This window comes from Danio aesculapii, chromosome 13 (genome assembly GCF_903798145.1).
Source record: "Danio aesculapii chromosome 13, fDanAes4.1, whole genome shotgun sequence".
Lineage (NCBI taxonomy): Eukaryota > Metazoa > Chordata > Actinopteri > Cypriniformes > Danionidae > Danio > Danio aesculapii.
In genome coordinates, this window is record NC_079447.1 from 237,137 (window position 1) to 257,136 (window position 20,000).

The 20,000-nt window shown below is 43.2% G+C and overlaps 2 protein-coding genes across 4 annotated transcripts in view; both read left to right on the forward strand.

Annotated features, from left to right (window-relative positions):
* ptk7b (protein tyrosine kinase 7b) overlaps window positions 1-9,019 on the forward strand; it is a gene marked incomplete at its 5' end in the record, with an annotated part of 27,467 nt that extends 18,448 nt beyond the window's left edge. The window contains 4 exons of the mRNA XM_056471417.1: window positions 1,265-1,333; window positions 1,680-1,831; window positions 1,945-2,123; window positions 5,568-9,019. Coding sequence (XP_056327392.1) covers window positions 1,265-1,333; window positions 1,680-1,831; window positions 1,945-2,123; window positions 5,568-5,728 — 561 coding nt within the window. The remainder of the gene's footprint in view (window positions 1-1,264; window positions 1,334-1,679; window positions 1,832-1,944; window positions 2,124-5,567) is intronic.
* Window positions 9,020-11,311: 2,292 nt separating this feature from the next.
* The window catches only part of srfb (serum response factor b), a 27,004-nt gene continuing 18,315 nt past the window's right edge, over window positions 11,312-20,000 (forward strand). For 2 of the 3 annotated variants that reach the window (XM_056470621.1, XM_056470618.1), the window contains exons 1-2: window positions 11,314-12,147; window positions 16,691-16,954. In XM_056470621.1, the coding sequence (XP_056326596.1) occupies window positions 11,590-12,147; window positions 16,691-16,954 (822 nt within the window). In that variant the 5' untranslated portion in view covers window positions 11,314-11,589. Of the gene's footprint in view, window positions 12,148-16,690; window positions 16,955-20,000 lie in introns of all 3 variants that reach the window. The other variant, XM_056470620.1, reaches the window with a different exon arrangement.

Genomic DNA, 20,000 nt, shown 5'->3' on the forward strand with positions numbered 1-20,000 from the left:
TGGTCCTCACTCACTGACGAGGGCTTCAGTGTCACACACACACCAGTGTTTAAAAGTTTCATAAAGGAACGGTCTCATGCGCAAAGCAACCGTGCCTGGAAATGCAACTGGTGTGATCAGTTCTCATCCACCCTCATTCTCAATAGCTCCAGATTATTTTAAAGGTGAAGAGTTCAGATGCAGAACCCTCTAAATCCATCAGAGCTCTTCTCTTGTATGCTATGTCAAAGCTTTAATCATTCTTTAAACAGATACTAATGGGTCTAACATTACTGTGCGTGCGTGCGTGCGTGCGTGCGTGCTTGCGTGCGTGCGTGTGTGTGCGTGCGTGCGCGCGTGTGTGTGCGCGTGTGTGTGTGTGATCATCCTTTTATTATCACACACCGTGTGTTTGTCAGCTGCTGTTTTTGCTGAGTTATCTTTGTTAATATGCTTTAATGATCATCCTTTATAACATTCTTCTTTAATATGAGATGAATTCTCCATATGTGTGTGTAGTTGACTGAACTTTAGCCTGGACAGACAAATCAGTCATGTCAGATCAGGTGTTTAGAGAAAGTTTTGTTGAATAAAAACTTCACAGCTTATTTATTGAGCTAATTTTGACACCTGATTGGGCTAGAATTAGATATTTATTTATTTATTTATTTATTTGTTTATTTATTTATTTTATTTTTTTTAATTTAATTATTTATTTTTTGTTTATTTAATTAATTATTTATTTATTTAATTATTTATTTATTTATTTAATTATTGATTTTATTTATTTTTTTATTTATTTAATTATTTATTTATTTAATTATTTAATTGTTTATTTAATTATTTATTTATTTAATTATTGATTTTATTTATTTAGGCTAGAGGCTAGAGAAAATATGGTAAATGCTTAGTGTTGAGTGCTGAAAAGTCATGTGGGGTAAAACTAATTGCGGTGTGACATTATGAAACCATTTGCTCATGCTCTGATCAAGGAGAGGAGGCGTGTGGACACAACACAAGATCTAAATCAAGTCATGTTAGCATGCTAAAGGCAAATTGATGAATAAACTGTAAAAGAGATCTCCTCAACAACAAAACTGTGGCTAATGAAATGGCTAATGTTGGAAATCTGCTAGCCACTGTGGCTGCTGATCTGCTCGTGTGTGTGTGTGTGTGTGTGTGTGTGGGTGTGTGTGTGTGTGTGTGTGTGTGTGTGTGTGTGTGTGGTCATTCTATAGCAGTGTTAGGATGTGCAGATGATGATGGAGCTCTTCTGCTGTTTCAGGGAGATCTCAAACAGTTCCTGCAGATCCAGAGCAGCAGCAACACACACCCCATCAGCACCAAAACTAAAGTCAGTATGCGCGCGCGTGCGTGCGTGTGCGCGTGTGCGTGTGTGCGTGTGTGAGTGCGTGTGCGTGTGTGCTTATAGCTGTGTTTCCATGTAAGTGTGTGTGTGTGTGCGTGTGTGTGTGCTTATAGCCATGTCTTAGTGTGCGTGTGTGGAGCTGATGTGTGTTTATAGTCATGTCTCAGTGTGTGTGTGGGTATATATATGAGTGTGTGTATCTGTGTGTCCGTGCTTACAGCTGTGTATGTGTGCTTATAGCCATGTTTCAGCGTGTGTGTGTGTGTTTTAATAGCTGTGTCTCAGTGTGTGTGTTTATAACCATGTATTTGTGTGTGTGTGTGTCCTGCAGATCTCCATCTGTGCCCAGGTGGCTGATGGGATGCAGCATCTGTCACAGCAGGGTTTTGTGCATGGAGATCTGGCTGCGCGCAACTGCCTGATCAGCGGACAGCGGCACGTCAAAGTGTCTGCACTCGGCCTCAGTCAAGACGTCTATAAGAGGTGTGTGTGAGACCTATGGCTGCTGTGTGTGGAGTGTCCTCTAGTGCTGCTCTGTTAGACTCACCGCTGTGCTGCTTGTGTGTGTGTGTGTGTGTGTGTGTGTGTGTGTGCAGTGAGTACTATCAGCAGGGGCAGCTGTGGATCCCGCTGCGCTGGCTGCCGCTGGAGTGTGTGCTGCACAGAGAGTTCTCCAGTAAGTCAGACGTGTGGGCCTTCGCTGTGCTGATGTGGGAGGTGTTCAGTCTGGCAGATCTGCCCTACACACACCTCAGTGATGAGCAGGTGCTGGAAGGTCAGTGTGTGTGTGTGTGTGTGTGTGTGTGTGTGTGTGTGTGTGTGTGTCCTAATGTCCCCTTAGGTATAGCAATAACAGTACGTTTTGACCTTATGGGGACGTTTCTTTGGTCCCCATGAGGAAACTGTGCTCCTGTGTTGTCATCCTGGGCCGTCCCTGTACATTTGGGGGTCCTAAGCAGGATCATGTTTGGGGCCGTACCTTACTGTAAATAGTGGAGTATTGCCATTGCAATCAAATACAATCAATGAACCAGAAGTAAAGGCGGATTCCTTCTGCTTAATAACTGTGGGAATGATTAGCAGCTTCAGAAATGAAGAATTAAAGCAGCTTTATTGACGGGGCAGTGATTCCTACTTGTGTCCTGCTTTGAAACATATTTTGTTCATTTAGAAACAGACTGAAGATTCCATAAAGGATTCTAGCGGGAGGTTTTTTTTTTTTAAACTTAATTTTTATTGATTTTTTAGGAACATATAACCAGTGGGAACAAAATAAACAAATAAAAAAATAATGCATATATACATAAATATACATATGTATACATGCTTATCTAGGCAAATACATCCATTCTACACATGTATATCTGCATACATACTGCATAGAAATATTAAATTAATCTCATCAAAAAAAATAAATAAGTATAAAATAAAATAAAATAAAAGATTGGCAAACACAATGATACATAACCTCTAGAATTATGTAAATGTTCAATTATAAATAACTATATAGTCGTTGAGGAGAAAGCCAGCCATTTACTCCATTTCTCTTCAAAGGTCTCTGATTGTAATCGAAGTGCATGTGTCATTTTTTCCTTTTCCTTAACTTCTGCTGTAATTTTGACCCATTCATCTTTAGTTGGTGGCTCTTCTTTATACCATTTCTGGGTTATAGCTTCTTTACTTGTTGCCAAAAAATATCTTAAATAGACATTTATCTTCCTTTTTAAGATGAATAGGAGTATCTCCTAGATAAAGTACCTCAAATGATCGAGGTATATGAAGATTAAAAATATCACATTTCCCAAAAACTATCAGTTCTTGGGCACTGCCAGTATATATGCACATGATGTGCCTCTTTTACCCCACAATTCCTCCAAAAAGGGATGAGTAGTCCCCGATTGTAATGATTTAATTTTTGCTGTAATAAAAAATCTAATTAAGTTTTTCCAACAAAACTCATTCTTGAGCTTGTTGAGGAGCTGGAGTTTAAAAAAAAATAAATTCCAAAAGCAAAACTCCTGCAATGAAACGACACACAACAATAATTAGCCAATAGTGAAAATGCATTAGTTAGTAATGAAATATACATTCTGAACTCATTAAAAACTCAAAACTCAAACAAAATGATTAATATTATAAAATGCAAAGATTGATCCATTATTAATAAAATCAATAAGCAAATAATATAATGAAATCAAATATGAACAATATTAATATAGAACACGGATATGAAAAATGTAGTCAATAAATACTGGGTCATTGTTCATACCCAAACACACACTTTATTATGCCCTTCCCTGTTTCTTACTTTGACTTTTTTTCTGTAAGAGTTATTGTCTCCAGAGCTTATATTACACTATAATTCCTTCAGTTAGGACATAACTCTCTTATAAACATGTTTCAGGTAAAATATTACCAGTGTGCAAAATATGCCAGTGAGAGACACGTCAGTACTGTTGCTTTATAGTGAAGTGTGTTTTAGACCAATTTAAAAAACTGTGAAAAACAGGTCTTTAAAACTTTATATTTGATATAAGTAGACATGGTGTATTAATCTGTAATTGGCTATTTATCAGTAAATGTGCTAGATTAGGTCATTAACATCATCATTAGCACTCTGCCTGAAGAATAACGTTAGCTTCGCTTCAGTTTCCTTCTCCAATTTCCAAAATAAATCAGGTATAATGGGGCAGGCAATAAAGCAAAGGCCATGGCTGTGTGTGTGCACTGATTCTTGTTCTTGTGGTGACCGGTCGCCGGTCTCGAAGATTATCTTGGAAGAACAAACTTGATCCACAAGAACACAGAACACACAAGAGATGCTGAAGCTTTCTCAGATATAATGTGATGTGATGTGTATATAGCGCATTTATTGTGGATGGCCATACACCCAAAGCACTTCACAATCATGAAGATGACCTGGACATGAAAACAATTTCAGCTTTCATTAAATTATGATTATTTTTAATTATTTGTTAATGAAGATAATATTTTGTGCAATGCAATTAGAAACTCCTCAGACCACTAGTGGGTTGTGGAGGCCCCCTTGTGGCAGTGGGGCCCTAAACATCCCTTTAGTTTGCTTATAGAGAGGGCCGGCTCTGTTTTCATGGCATCGCTGGTAAAATGACTCCTTGCAACTCATTCGCTGTCAATAAAACTTTACTGTCAGTATAATGTGGTTATTTGATTGTTTTTTAATCAGTAAGTTTTAAAGCTGCGGCAGATGATCGTCTTCAGACACATGTGTTGTTGTGCTGGTTGAACGTCTGTTCACACTCCAATAGTGATGATTAAAGTCAATGTGTTTATATGTGTATAATATTCTGGGTGAGGCAGAAGACTAAACAGTGTTCATCCAATCAAAATGTGTCAGCTAAATTCCATAATTCTGATTAGGAGCCCAAACTGACTGTCAACAAATGTGGATTAGTGCATCTGCAGCCGTTCACACTGATCTGCCATGTGCACGTGCACATGAGAGAGAGAGAGAGAGAGAGAGAGAGATAGTGACAGCGGTAAAAACACATGCTGAACCAACACTTGTAATGTTGTAGATTTGTACACGAGCAGACCAACCTACCCTAGTATACAGCACACAATGATGAGGAAGGGATTTAAAATTAATTCCCAAAAACACAGTCAGACAGTCGCAGCTCATCCAGAACTCTGCAGCCAGGATTCCGAGCAGAACCAGAGAATCAGAGCACATCACAGCTGTCCTCAGGTCTCTACACTGGCTCTTAGTTACATTCAGAATAGAGTTTACAGTATTATTACTGCTCTATCAATCACTGAATAGTCTAGGAGCTCAATACATTACAGATATGCTGACTGAACACAAACTAACAGATCACTCAGATCTTTAGGATCAGATCAACTAGAAACTCCAAGAGTTCAGTCAGAGCAGGGGGAATCAGCTACTAACAGCGCCCCCTGCTGCTGGAATCAGCTTCCAGAAATGATCAGATGTGCTCCAACATTAGGCACATTCACATCAGGACTGAACACACATCTGTGTAGCTGTGCTGCTACTGAATGAGCACTGTGCTGCGACACACACACACATCACACTATAGTGTCTTTCTGGTCTTGTTAGTACTCTTATTAGTTAATTGGTAAATTACCTTTTTGTACATTTTACTGAGCCTTGTGGTCCTCCACATTACACTTATGATGGATCTGACTCCTGTGCGTGTGTGTGTGTGTGTCTGCGCAGGTCTGCGTGGTGGTGTGTTGCGTCTGCCTCCTCCAGCCGGGTGTCCCGCTCCGCTCTTCAGTCTGATGCGCCGCTGCTGCTCCTCCAGTCCTAAAGAGCGGCCGGCGTTCAGCGAGATCCTGCAGACGCTGACAGACACACACACACACCCTAAAGTCTAGAGGAGTGTGTGTGTGTGACGCTCAGGATCAGGTTAATCCGCCTTAATAAAGACACACTCCATCAGTGACCCGTTCAGCCTCAGGGAAGCAGAAACACACTGACCTCTGCAGCGTCGACAATCCAGACCACGAGCAGCTGACCACGCCGGAGCTGTGTGTGTGTGTGTGTGTTTTCGGAGAGGATGTCACATGAAGCACAGCTCTGGTTATCTTCAGTCACGTGGTTGAGAAACTGATGATTAGTTACTGACAGACAAAGCTATAATATGATTAACACATGTGGACTAATTAATAAGTGTGTGCGTGCGTGCGTGCGTGTGTGTGTGCGCGTTTGAGAGTGTGTGATCCTGCTGTTTCTCTGAGGTGCTCACAGGCTCTATTATTGTAATAATTATGCAACGCCTCCGACTGCAGACCTTTCTGAAGCCATGATGATGATGAGGTGTGTGTGTGTGTACAGGTGTGTGTGTGTGTTGATCAGCAGCTCTCAGTCTGTCCAGATCCCACAGATGTACTCAGATCAGGACACAGAATGAGGGCTCGTTCACACAGAATGCGTCTTAGCTTTAAACAGGTGAGATTCAGAGCTCAGCATGGGTTTTAAGAAGCGTGAGTGTGTCCAGACACACACAGAGGAAAAGCAGCCCCGCCTCCAAGCTCTTGTGATTGGTCCACTGCTTTGGAAGTGACAGTGCTGAGCAGCGCTGTATTTAAAGTCAGTATTAAACCCCAGTGTACTCTTCTTATGTGGATATGTATACAGTAGCGCTTGTTATAAACGACGTGTGTCTACACTTCATTATGAGGGACAGATTCATTTGTCCTCAAACTGTAATCAGATACCCTAACCCCCCCCTCACACACACATTCTTCATTTCTGGTCACATGGAATTCCTTTAGGGCGGAGCTATCAGTCATGTAGGGGGGGCTATCAGTCATATAGGGTGGAGCTATCTGTTCTTTAGGGTGGAGATATCAGTTGTTAGGGAACTGCTATCTGTCATTTTGGGTGGGACTATCAGTACTTTAGGGTGGAGCTATCAGTTATATAGGGCGGAGCTATCTGTTCTTTAGGGTCGAGCTATTAGTTGTTAGGAAGCTGCTATCTGTCATTTTGGGTGGGACTATCAGTACTTTAGGGTGGAGCTATTAGTTATATGGGGCAAAGCTATCAGTCATATAGGGCGGAGCTATCTGTTTTTTAGGGAGGAGCTATCAGTCATATAGGGCGGAGCTATCTGTTTTTTAGGGTGGAGCTATTAGGCATGTAGGGCAGAGCTATCTGTTATTTAGGGTGCAGCTATCAGTCATATAGGGCGGAGTTATCTGTTATTTAGAGTGGAGCTATTAGTCCTATAGGACGAAGGTATCTGTTCTTTAGGGAGGAGCTATCAGTCATATAGGGCGGAGCTATCTGTTCTTTAGGGCAGAGCTATCAGTTCTTTACAGTGGAGCTATCAGTTCTTTAGGGTGGGGCTATCTGTTCTTTAAGACAAAGCTATCAGTTTAAGGCGGAGCTATCTGTTTATTAGGGTGAAGCTATCAGTCATATTGGGCAGAGCTATCAGTTCTTTAGGGTGGAGCTATCAGTCATTTAGGGTGGAGCTATCTGTTATTTAGGGTGGAGCTATTAGCCATATAGGGTGGAGCTATCTGTTCTTTAGGGTGGAGCTATTAGTCATATAGGGTAGAGCTATCTGTTCTTTAGGGTGGAGCTATCAGTCATTTAGGGCGGAGCTAGCTGTTCTTTAGGGAGGAGCTATCAGTTATATAGGGCGGAGTTATCTGTTCTTAAGGCGGAGATATCCGTTCATTAGAGTGGAGCTTTCTGTTTTGTAGGGCGGCGCTATCAGTCATTTAAGGTGGACCTATTTGTTCTTTAAGACGGAGCTATCTGTTTAGGGTGGAGCTATCTGTTTAGGGTGGAGCTATCAATCATAGACGGCGGAGCCATCTGTTCTTTAGGGCGGAGATATCAGTTATTTAGAGCAGAATTATTTGTTTAGGGCGGAGCTATCTGTTCTTTAGGGCGGAGCTATATGTTCTTTAGGGTGGAGCGATCAGTTCTTTACTCACTCCATCTTTCAATCATGCCCATCTTCCAATGACCCAATCAGTTCTGAAAGGATGAAATCATGCACCGCGATACATTTTAAAAATAATTCTCGGAGCATTTCAAGTGGATGTACATCACCGGACAACGGACAATCTTAACTTGTGTTTCACGGCCATTTTAGGTTTCAATCTCTTTTTTTTTTTATTAATGACATGGCACCTAAACCCCTGCTGCTGATGTGCGCAGCGCTTCAGAGGACGCGAGTGTAATGCTCATTCACTGTTCTCAGGTGTGTGTTTACATTGAAAAACAATAGTAGAGCTGTATATTAGAGCGGAAAGACCCCTTCTGTGTGAACAGACCCTTATTCCCCTCCTGTCAATTTGCTTTTGAAGAATTTCCAAATGACTGTTTTTCACAACACATTTCTAAACAAATTATTTTCAAGACCTAATTAATAATCCCTCATTTCTGTTGTCTTTGCCATGACAATAGATATACTAGTTGTTTTGCAGGACACTAGTGTTTAGCTTAGTGTGATTTTATTAATCAGAGATGTTTAATTGAAGACTTCATTATGCTAGCCTGTCCTGCACCGCTTCAGTGTGAAGTGAATCTGCTTCAGTATTCCAGTCGTTTTAATATAAACAGAAATTCAGAGATGAAGAAAGTGTGAGCAGAGCGTCTCCACCATATCACCTGCAGATGTAAAGGCCACGGGTCCCTCATGTTTCTGAGTGTGTGTCAGTGTTTAAGAATCTGATCATGTTTACAGCCATCTCATGTCTGTGGTCTGGTTTATACTCACGATGATGTGTTTCTCCTGCTGTTTAAAGCTCAGGAACGTATGTTTGATGGTGATTCTGGAGGATCTGGGACTGATGAGAGCTGCAGATCTGCTGTTTGAGGCATTACTGATGAAGCGTTTGCTCATGATTTAATGATTCTAGAATGCAGTTCTCCTCAAATGTTTCTCCTCCTCAGCTGAAAGTGCCTCCAGCATGAAGGACTCCACTCACTCTTTGCTTTTTTACCGTGTGTTTTGTAATGCAGGTGAGGATTATTGTTTTAAACACTGCTTTTATACACTCTTTCAGATGTGTTTTTATTATTGTTTATTGGTGATGTGTGTGTGTGTGTGTGTGTGTGTGAGTGTGTGTGATGTTCAGTCCTCTGCTTTCTAAAGGTCACAGATGTAAAGCTGCTCATTATTAAACACACTTCTGTTTTTAACATCCTCCATCATCATTCTGCTGTTTCTCTGATGATTAACACACACACACACACACACACACACACACACACACTCCAGTGTAACTGATGTGTGTAGATCTCTGTCCAGCAGGTGGCGCTGAAACATCTTAATCATAAACAGGACACACACACACACACACACACACACACAATCTCTTTCTCGATGCTTTGCATTGCTTTACCGACTGAACATCTCTATAGTGGTGATTAAGCTGTTTTGATTGTGTGTGTGCGCTTGTGAGAGCGAGATATGTGAGCATGTATGAGTGTGTTTGTGTGTGTGCGAGTGAGTTTGTGAATGGATGTGAGAGAGTGTTTTTGTGTGAGCTTGAGTGTGAGAGAATTGTGTGTGAGAGTTGAGCATGTGCACATGTATGTATGTATGTATGTATGTATGTATGTGTGTGTGTGTGTGTGTGTGTGTGTGTGTGTGTGTGTGTGTGTGAGAGAGTTCGCGTGTCTATGTGTGATAGAGGTGTGTGTGTGTGACTTCACTCTTGGCTCCTGCAGTCTTTCAGTAGCTCGTCAGGCTATCAGACTCTGCTCTCTCTCTCTGTGTGTGTGTGTGTGTGTGTGTGTGTGTGTGTGTGTGTGTGTGTGTGTGTGAGAGAGTTCGCGTGTCTATGTGTGATAGAGGTGTGTGTGTGACTTCACTCTTGGCTCCTGCAGTCTTTCAGTAGCTCGTCAGGCTATCAGACTCTGCTCTCTCTCTCTGTGTGTGTGTGTGTGTGTGTGTGTGTGTGTGCGTGTGTGTGTGTGTGTGTGTGTACAGGTTTAACTATACTTCTGAGGACTCGATTGTCCTCTTTTATACAGTGAGATATGGACACGACCCTCTAGTGTTGTCATTTCACTGCTCATCAATGATTAAACGTGCTTCTTAATCAGGGTGTGAATTGCAGGGGTGTGTGGGGGGATTGACACCCCCTAATTAATACTTGATCCCCCCTGATGGACATCAGAACAAGATGTGGGGGGGTCAACCCTTTAGTACTGAGATATATTTCGCTGTGATCTGCATTTAAATAATAATGTAATAATAATTCCCCTATAGACATTGTGTTCATCAAGACTATTTCTCATACAACAGGTGTTTATATCTACATTTAGCCTGACGGTGAAGTCAAATTAGACGCACGGTTTGTAGTTTAACCCACAGTAACATCTGAAATGGCTAATCAGAGAATACTGAAGGTCAGAATACCAACGCAGATATGATTTATTAATAAACTAGACATATAAATACATAAATGACTGAAACATGCATTACACAAACTAACTGAAACAGTTGACCCCCTGATCATCGATTTATAATTCACACACTGTTCTTCATCCTCCACAAGAGGTTCATCAGTATCTGATGATGTGCCGCTGTTTCGGTGAGGTCGGGTTAGGGCTAGGGTCAGGCCACGGCACTATCATTAACCTCAAATAAGACAACTGAAGTCTATGTATTGTCTTCGCTACGATAGTGAAGCAAAGATGTGTGTGTCTGTCTGTGTGTCCAGATGCACTCTGGGTTCTCCTGGGGTTCTGATCTGTGTGTTCTGTTGCTGTTGTGTCCGCGGTTTCATTCCGTCTACAGCTCTCAGGCTTGTAGAGCAGTTTCTATGGGAACCACTGCTGCTCTGGAGCCGGCAATTACATAAACACTTGTTTGCATTGTGATGGAATGAGGCTTGCTGTGTGTGTGTGTGTGTGTGTGTGTGTGTGTGTGTGTGTGTGTGTGTGTGTGTGTGTGAGAGACAGAGAGATTTTTTTAATTTCTGTGTGTGTGGTGTTCACTTAGCATAATAATCGCAAGGCATGATGATGATGACGGTGTTCTGCAGTGTGTGTGTGTGTGTGTGTGTGTGCGTGTGTGTGTGTGTGTGTAACTCCTGTTGATTTGTGACTAATAACTTTATTAATGTGTCTGCTGCGCGTCTATTCATAGAATAATTCAGCTGCTTCGCTCCGCCCTTTCTGAGTGACGTTTAAGGTGAGCGCAACCGTTTTGGTATTTATGCAAATGTGCCTTGACCTTAACCAATCGCTCTCCGGGCCGTCCCCGCACCAGCCAATAACTGAACCTGACTGTGACTCGCCATATAAGGAGCGAGAACTCCAAAAAAGGAAACAGCGTGTTTCTTTATATGGAAAAAGTAGATCGGGCATTTGTAGATCATTGCGCACTTTTTAAAAGCCTCGTGAAAGAGCGTCGTGAACGCGCCAGCAAAGATGATTGACAGCTGTCAGTCTTGCGGTGATATAGGTGATTGAAGCTGCAGCATCAGCCGATTAAGATCAGTAGTGATCTGACGCGCACTAGTTGACGTGGCGGAGTGATCGCGGAAGCGCTCGTCAGACTTTCCTTTTAGAGAAAGCGCGGAGCTCCAGAGGGGGTGAAGCGGGTGAGAGTGTGAGAGAAGCCGGCTGTTGGCGCTCGTGTTCGGCATCACTTCTCAAACTTTCCCGCAGACTCTGATTGTTTATCCGCGGTGTATGAGCGCCGGAGCCGGGCTCTCTCTCCCACTGACCGTCACACGGATCGTTCTCTCCGGCTCGTAGGATGCTGTCCAGTCAGACCGGAGCAGCTCTGAGCGGAACCGGCGCGGGGAAGAGCGCGGTGGTGCTCGGTGCGGGGCTCCGGCCGGGGCTGGTCCGCTCCGCTCCGGCAGGGATGCTCGGGGGAAGCGCAGCCGCCAGAGGAGGCGTCCGGCCGGGGAGCAGCGGCGGGCTGGGGCCGCTGCAGGCTGGGGGAATGTTGGCCGGTTTGGGGATCGGGATGCCCGGGAGGTTTGACCCTGATAAAGAGGGTCCTCCGCACGGATGCAGCGGCTCTGACGCGGACTCAGACTCGGGTGATGAGGAAGAGCAGCCGGGCCCGCTGGGGGACACCCGGAGGAGCGGCGGAGTCAAGCGGGAGAGAGCAGAGATGGAGGCGGCGCTGGGGGTGCAGGAGGCCGGCTTACCCGCCGCGGGGTTCGGGGTGCTCGCCGGAGGAGTGGCCGGAGCGAAACCGGGCAAGAAGACCCGGGGGAGAGTCAAGATAAAGATGGAGTTTATAGACAACAAACTGCGGAGATACACGACCTTCAGCAAGAGGAAAACCGGCATCATGAAGAAGGTGAGAAACTCATCATGCCTTTCAGAAATCATGCTCAGATCCTGCAGAAAGTTGCAGGGATTGTGATGGACACTGAAGAATATCTGTTAATGAACACTTTCACATGTGTTTATTTACTGCGTTATGGGTGGTTGAGCTCTGCTCTGTTTATTTCTGATGGTGTAAACTCAACTCTACAGTTTAACAAAGAGACTTTTAATGACATTTCAGTAGTTTAAAATAAAATAAGAAATGAAATCTAGAGAAATAAGTCTGTAAAATAGCAGAAAATGTGCTGTAGTTTATTACAAGGTTTCTGTAGCGTAATAAACAACACAATATAGCACTGCACACTATTACACATGTACAGAGAAATCACTTCATACAACTTTACAAGGTTAAAAGTTGCTGGAAGAAAGAGCAATATCCCATAATGCAATGCAAAAGCATAAATAAACAGGGAAAAATTAAAACATGAATCACAAAAATAGGGAAAACTGCTAATTTCCGGATGTTTTTAGAGTGCAGTTTGACTGAAGCATTGAGGGTTCGAGTCCTGCTGGACACAAGTTAATAAACACAGAAGCACCTGTTACAGGCTGAAAGTTCATATAAGAGTAATTACACAAACCTTTCTCCACATCACATCAGTAAAGGAAAATAAAAGCACACTTCACACAAAAATGATTTAATTTCTATCCTTTCCTCATCCTCCACTTGTTCCAAACCTGTTTGAGCTTCAGTTGAACACAAAGGAAGATATTCTGAAGAATGCTGGAGAGAACAGACTGTATTTTCTGTTTGTATATGGATGTCGGTGTGTGTTTATCCAGTATTCTCCAGAATGTCTTGTTTTGTGTCCAACAGAAGAAAGAAACTCATTAAAGTTGAAGAGGAACTTCATGATTTGGGTGATCTGCTCTTATAATAATCATTAAGGAACACCATTTAAGTCTTGTTCTTGTATTTGTGATTTAATTTCTGTCGATTCTCATGACTAGTTTCCACTTCTGACTTTTTATTCCGGGATTTCTGTCTCTACACTATTCTGATCAAATCAGAAACGGTGAACTGAGGCTTAATGATGCACATTTCTCTTTAAACTGAGTTTCATCTCATAATTAAATCAATAAATACTCCACACATTCGGGTATAAAGTCAGAGGTGCAGGATAATAGTTGTGTATTTAGTGTTATGGTGTGTGTGAATTGTCCTCCGCAGGCTGATCTGAGGTCAGCTCTCCTCTGTGGTGTCGCGTGTCTGTCCTCTGCTTGAGATCTGAAGACACAACAGACGCCACTGTGAGCTTTAAATAGAGCGAGCGAATGACATTCTCCATTACACACACACACACACACACACACACACACACACACACACAATATCAGCTCCAGCATCACACACTCTGAGTTTAACAAACACTCCACTTTTATTGGAAATAAATATAAACAGGTGACTTTCACCATTTCTGAATCAATCAGCTGATCTCCAGATCTGCACTTTTAGCTTAGCTTAGCATAGATCATTGAATCAGATTAGACCATTAGCATCTCACTCAAACATGAGCACAGAGTGTTGATAATTCTCCTCTTTAAAGCTGGACTCTTCTGTAGTTCTTCATGTCGTACCATGACTGCGATAGAAGCAGTCATATTACACAGCAGTGCCTGAAAATAGTCCTCTACTAGCTAACAGCACCACATAATATCACTACACTGCTACAATCATACGACAGTGAAGTTCCCTGATCATTACGCCAGAATGAGAGGATAGTTCCTATATCTATCAGTCTAGAACATAGGAACTCTTTATTTCCTCTCAGTCTCAGTAGATGATGAAGAACTACAGAAGAGTCCAGCTTTAAAGAGGAGAATTATCAACACTCTGTGCTCATGTTTGAGTGAGATGCTAATGGTCTAATCTGATTCAATGATCTATGCTAAGCTAAGCTAAAAGTGCTCCTGCAGATCAGCTAAATGGTTCAGAAATGGTGAAAGTCACCTGTTTAACTGTAGAGGAGCTGTAAAATGAGCACATTTACTATAACAGTGGAGTGTTCCCTTTAACACACTGAGGAACTGAAGGTGCTTTACTCATCAGAGCGCTGAGAAATGCAGTAAACCTGTGCTACACACACACACACACACACACACACACACACACACACACACACCTGCTGGAGGATGATAGCTGAGCACAGCTGAGCAAACGCAGGCGTGACGGAGTGTTTTACGGCTCCACAGCTGCTTCACACACACACACACACACACACACACACACACACACACAGGTCTCAGCGAGGGGTTTAGATGCTGCTTCATAGAGCTGTGCAGGATGATGATGTGCAACACATAATGAAGCTGTGTCTCCAGACGGCTCTGAACTTCTCCAACTGTTCTGATCCTCTTCAGATGCTGATTCCTCTACATATTCATTTACAGAAGAGCTAATATACAGTATATTATCAGGATATGAGCTGACTTGTGCAGCGCTGAGCACCACACAGATCTCTTTAAATGAATATTGTGTAGAAGATGCTTTACAGTGTTATATGTGTACATGTGTACATTAGATTAGTCAGAATACTGAAGACAAATCTGGAGATCATCTAACAGAATAACTCCCGATAACAGTGCAGAAATTAGTACACACAATTATATATGCTGGGAAAAGTATTAAATAAAAAAGGAATCGAGAGAACAGAAAATATATAACATTTGGGTGAAATATGTTGTGTAATATTTCACATTAAATTAAATGTATTCTCTTTCTGTTTCTAAAGATGTTCAGTGACTAAAATATTATTTGCATAAATTTATCTGTAATAAATGAGTTTTGTTCAAATGCACTGTAATAAATGACCTACATTCACTGAGAGGTGATGAGAATACTCCTCTTCACAGTAGTGTGTGCTCATTTATGCTATTATCACTATATGCTAATGTCAGACTGAGTTCAGCCAATCACAGTGAGCCTCATAATGCATTCAGACTTAATCTCCACATGGACACACAACATCATGTTCAGCTAAAACTGTTTGTGTGAATATGAGCAGAAGCATGGTATTTTACCATGGTATTACTGCATTTATACCAAGCGGCAACCTTCCACTCTGGAAGTAACTGAAACTGCAATTCATCGACTCTCCTTGGCTGCAGGAAATCCAGATGATTTCTGACTGCAATGCTAAATTGGCCAGTTTTACAGCTGATGAAGCATGTTTACAGCTTGGTGCAAAAGATGGTATTGGTGTATAAAGCTAATATTACACTTCATCACAACTGTGAGGGGGTGATGTTTTTATAACTCCTCCCTTTCGCTTCTATTAGGTTATATTAAAGCTGCGGTCACACTGGGCTTTGTGTGTGTGAAATTCTGTCGTAAGGCGCTGTGAAAAGGGGCGGGATTAAACATGAGGATTAGACATTAATAAAGCGAGCGATTGCTCCATGTTTTAAAGTTCTGTCCAGAGAGGTCCTGTTTTGATCCTCGATTGGTCTCACGCAGTCAAGTGATGCGATTTCGAAGGTCAGAGTTCATCAAGCTTGAACTTTGCACCGCAGCAACATGCGAAACTTGACGCATGACCCCGCGTTTCCGGTCTGACGTATTCGCGTGCGTATGAATGGAAGTCTATGGGAGGAAAAGCCCAATGTGACCGCAGCTTAAGTCTGCATAATTAAGGGCGTGGCCACTTGAGTGACAGCTGGGTCTCACTGGTCGCTGTCTCATCACCTCAGCTGATTCTGGCTGATTAGCTGCTGAACTCAGCACACACTTCATATTTTTGTGTTGGTTAATGTTTCTTTACACAATCAGTCACCTTTTGGGATTATTTCCTTCAATTATCAGATGATATGGGATGCTGTGTGCACTTAATTGTGCTGACAAACCATTCACATGGCCTCCGTTTCCCTGGTGAATGAAGTTATATCCTTATACACCATCCTCCGGGTGCTCCGGTTTCCCCCACAGTCCAAACACATGCACTATAGGGGAATTGATCAACTAAACTGGCCGTAGTGTGTGAGAATGAGTGTGTTTCCCAGTACTGGGTTGCAGCTGGAAGGACATCCGCTGTGTAAAACATATGCTGGAATAGTTGGCGGTTCATTCCACTGTGGTGACCCCTGATGAATAAGGGACTAAGCTGAAGGGGAATAATTGATATGAAGTGATTGTAAGAAAGTGTGGTGCAGATGTGCTTGGGTCAGACAGATGACAGGTGGTTTATCTAGCCCACTCACCCGTGTGAGGCACCTCTTCACAAGACTGTTATAACATGTTTAAGTCACCAGCATCTTAAATCCTCAATCATCAGTGATCTGGGCTTAATCCGAGGCTCCAGCCTCAGGGAGCAGTTCTGTGGGCTCTCACTGAGGAGTCCAGCACTGAGATGAGCAGCAGGATGTGTGAGGAAGAGTCGGATCTTTCTGTTTAACACTCACAGAATTTACATCACATTGAGGAAACAGCTGTGTCTCAGAGTGCTGCTGTGTGTGTGAGTGTGAGTGTGTGCATCACTATGTATTGTGTGTTTGATGATCTCTGTGTGTGTGTGCAGGCGTACGAGCTGTCCACGCTGACGGGCACTCAGGTGCTGCTGCTGGTGGCCAGTGAGACGGGTCACGTGTACACCTTCGCCACCCGTAAGCTGCAGCCGATGATCACCAGCGAGACGGGCAAAGCTCTGATCCAGACCTGCCTCAACTCTCCAGACTCGCCCCCGCGCTCCGACTGCAGCGACCAGCGCATGAGCGCCAGCGGGTACGAGGAGACCGAGCTCACCTATCAGGTGTCTGAGAGCGAGAGTCTGGGGGAGGGGAAGGTGAGACACACACACACACACACACACACATACATAAACATGCATACTCACACACACACACGCACACACATACACATGCATGCACACACACATGTACTCTCACGCACACTCATGCTTATATACACACAAACACATACAGATATGCATGTTCTCACACACTCACACGTACAGTACCTGCACACATTTGAAGATGCACGTGCAGTCACGCACGTACATAAACGCATACACACACTCACATGCACATAAACACAAACATATACACACACGAGTGCACACACAAATACACGTAAACACACTCTTAAATACACACACACGTACACAGATGCATGCATACACACACACACACTCACACTCGCATGCATGCATAAATACACACACATGCATACACACACATACATGCATACACACACACACACACACGCATGTATACACACACACATAGATGCATGCATACACACATACATACATGCATATACACACACATGCATGCATACACACACATGCATACACACACACACACACACATGCATACACACGCATGCATGCATAAATACATGCATAAACACAGGCATACACACACATACAGTACATGCATACGCTCAAACACAAACTCAAACACATACAGCACACATATTTAAGCACACTCAAACACACATACATATACACATAGATACACACACACACACACACACATATATACATGCATGCATACATACACACACACACACACACACACATACACATACTGTACATACAGCACACATATTTAAATACACACACATACACATACTGTACATACAGCACACATATTTAAATACACACACATACAGCAGATGTATTTAAATACACACACACACACACACACACACACACACACACACACACCTACTCTCACAAGTTGTGTTCATTGTATTCAGTTGATTTGCTACTGAGTGCTGCAGAAATGATTCTCCTCAGCTTTGAGCTCTGCTGGAGTTTGAGTTATTTCAGCTATTAGTAGAGACTGTGCGTGCGTGTGTGTGTGTGTGTGTGTGTGTGTGTGTGTGTGTGTGTGTGTGTGTGTGTGTCCACTGCAGATAGGGAGGTTTATTGGTGCTGACCTCACCGTGACCTTCAGTGTGCAGTGTGTTGTCTTCATCCGGTCAGAAATGAATCTTTTGTAAATGACTCCTGCTGAACTGAATCACTGAGTCAGATCAACTCTGTCCGCATGCACTGCTGATCACTGTGTGTGTGTGTGTGTGTGTGTGTGTTTCTCCTGCTTGATGATCTGGAGCTGCTGCAGACTCAGAGTTGTGCTGTTTTGGCCTCAGAAGTAGACTAAACAGCAGAGTGTGTTATATTCACTCTGTCTTATTGATCAGCTTTAGTTTGAGTCAGCACATTACAAAGCTCTTTCTTTACCAAACTACGATCAAGTAAACACCGTCTCCAAGTGTCTGAGTGCTGTAGTGTGTAGTGTGCTTATTAATCAAAGAAATTCAATAAATCAATAAATATTGATGAACATTGATGAGCAGCAGATCCTCTTATCATACTGTTTCTGCAGGATCATGTGACTGTAGTGATGATGCTGAACATCCACCACAGGAATACACTCATTCATTCACTCATTCAGTCATGTTCCTTCAGCTTAGTCCCTTATTCATCAGGGGTCACCACAGCGGAATGAACCGCCAACTATTCCAGTATATGTTTCACACAGCGGCTGCTCTTCCAGCTGCAACCCAGTACTGGGAAACACCCATACACTCTCATTCTCACAAACTACAGTCAGTTTAGTTGATCAGTTCCCCTATAGCGCATGTGTTTGGACTGTGGGGGAAACCGGAGCACCTGGAGGAAACCCACACCAACACGGGGAGAACATGCAAACTCCACACAGAAACACCAAATGACCCAGCTGATACTCGAACCAGCGACCTTCTTGCTGTGAGGCGACAGTGCGACACCACTGAGCCACCGTGCTGCCCAGAATAAAAGAATTACTTAAGTTAATTGTAAGTGAAGTTTCAGGAACTGATTTGGAGAGGAGCAGTGATGTGATTGATCACGGCTGATCTCTCATCTGTAATCATTAGTAAACCAATCAGATTATTCTAACGTCGCTGTAAATAGCCAGACTAGCATTACTCCCTCATCTTCAGTGTTTGAAGAATCCCCTGTCCACCCCATCTCCCCCTTTCCTCCTTCACTAGGGGAAGCTCTCGAGAGCTACCTGATCTCAGACCCCTTACATGCTGCATGACCAGGCGAGAGCCCTGGACTCATCTATCTCTGAGCTCAGCGGTTCTGCCCCAGGACAACACGCCAAACCTGCTGCCAGCATCACGCAGTGTCTAAGTGGAACTCTGGAAACAAGCAAAATAATTCTGATTGGTACAGTTTTTTTTTTGCAATACTGTGTGTGTGTGTGTGTGTGTGTGTGTGTGTGTGCTGCACCTGTGCTTCAGTTGAACTCTGATCTGCTTCTGTGGCTCATTGATAAAACCGGCCTCTGCTGGCCTTATATGGTGTTTCTCCAGTGCTGTGTGTGTGTGTGTGTGTGTGTGTGTGTGTGAGTGTGTGGACGAGGCCCCTCACATTCCTTATGAGCTGCAGCTGTTCTGCTCAGCCGGACACACTGTGTGCGCGTGCTGGACACACACACACACACACACACTGCTGGACATGATGGTGCAGAAATCAGTGGCTGCATCCCAAATGGCGCCCTTACACACTCAACAGTAGAGTATATGCATGTAGTGTCGTCCCAAATGGAGCACTAATGTTTACTAATGGAACTGATGACGTGTGACGGTTGCTGAATCACTGAAATAAATAACACCTGTCATGAGTATACCCACCACCAGGAGGCGCTGTAATCACTCCCACAGGAGAATACTGCTGTCACAATCCAGAATACAGTAATCCAACATGAGCGCCCTGTAGCTCCGCCCCTTCCGCTACGTGAGCACAGCTGTGGCCGTTGAGTGTGTGACGTGTCCAACATTACACACTTCTGTTTAGCGGTTGAATGAGTGCATCATCTGGGTCATTCAAGTGC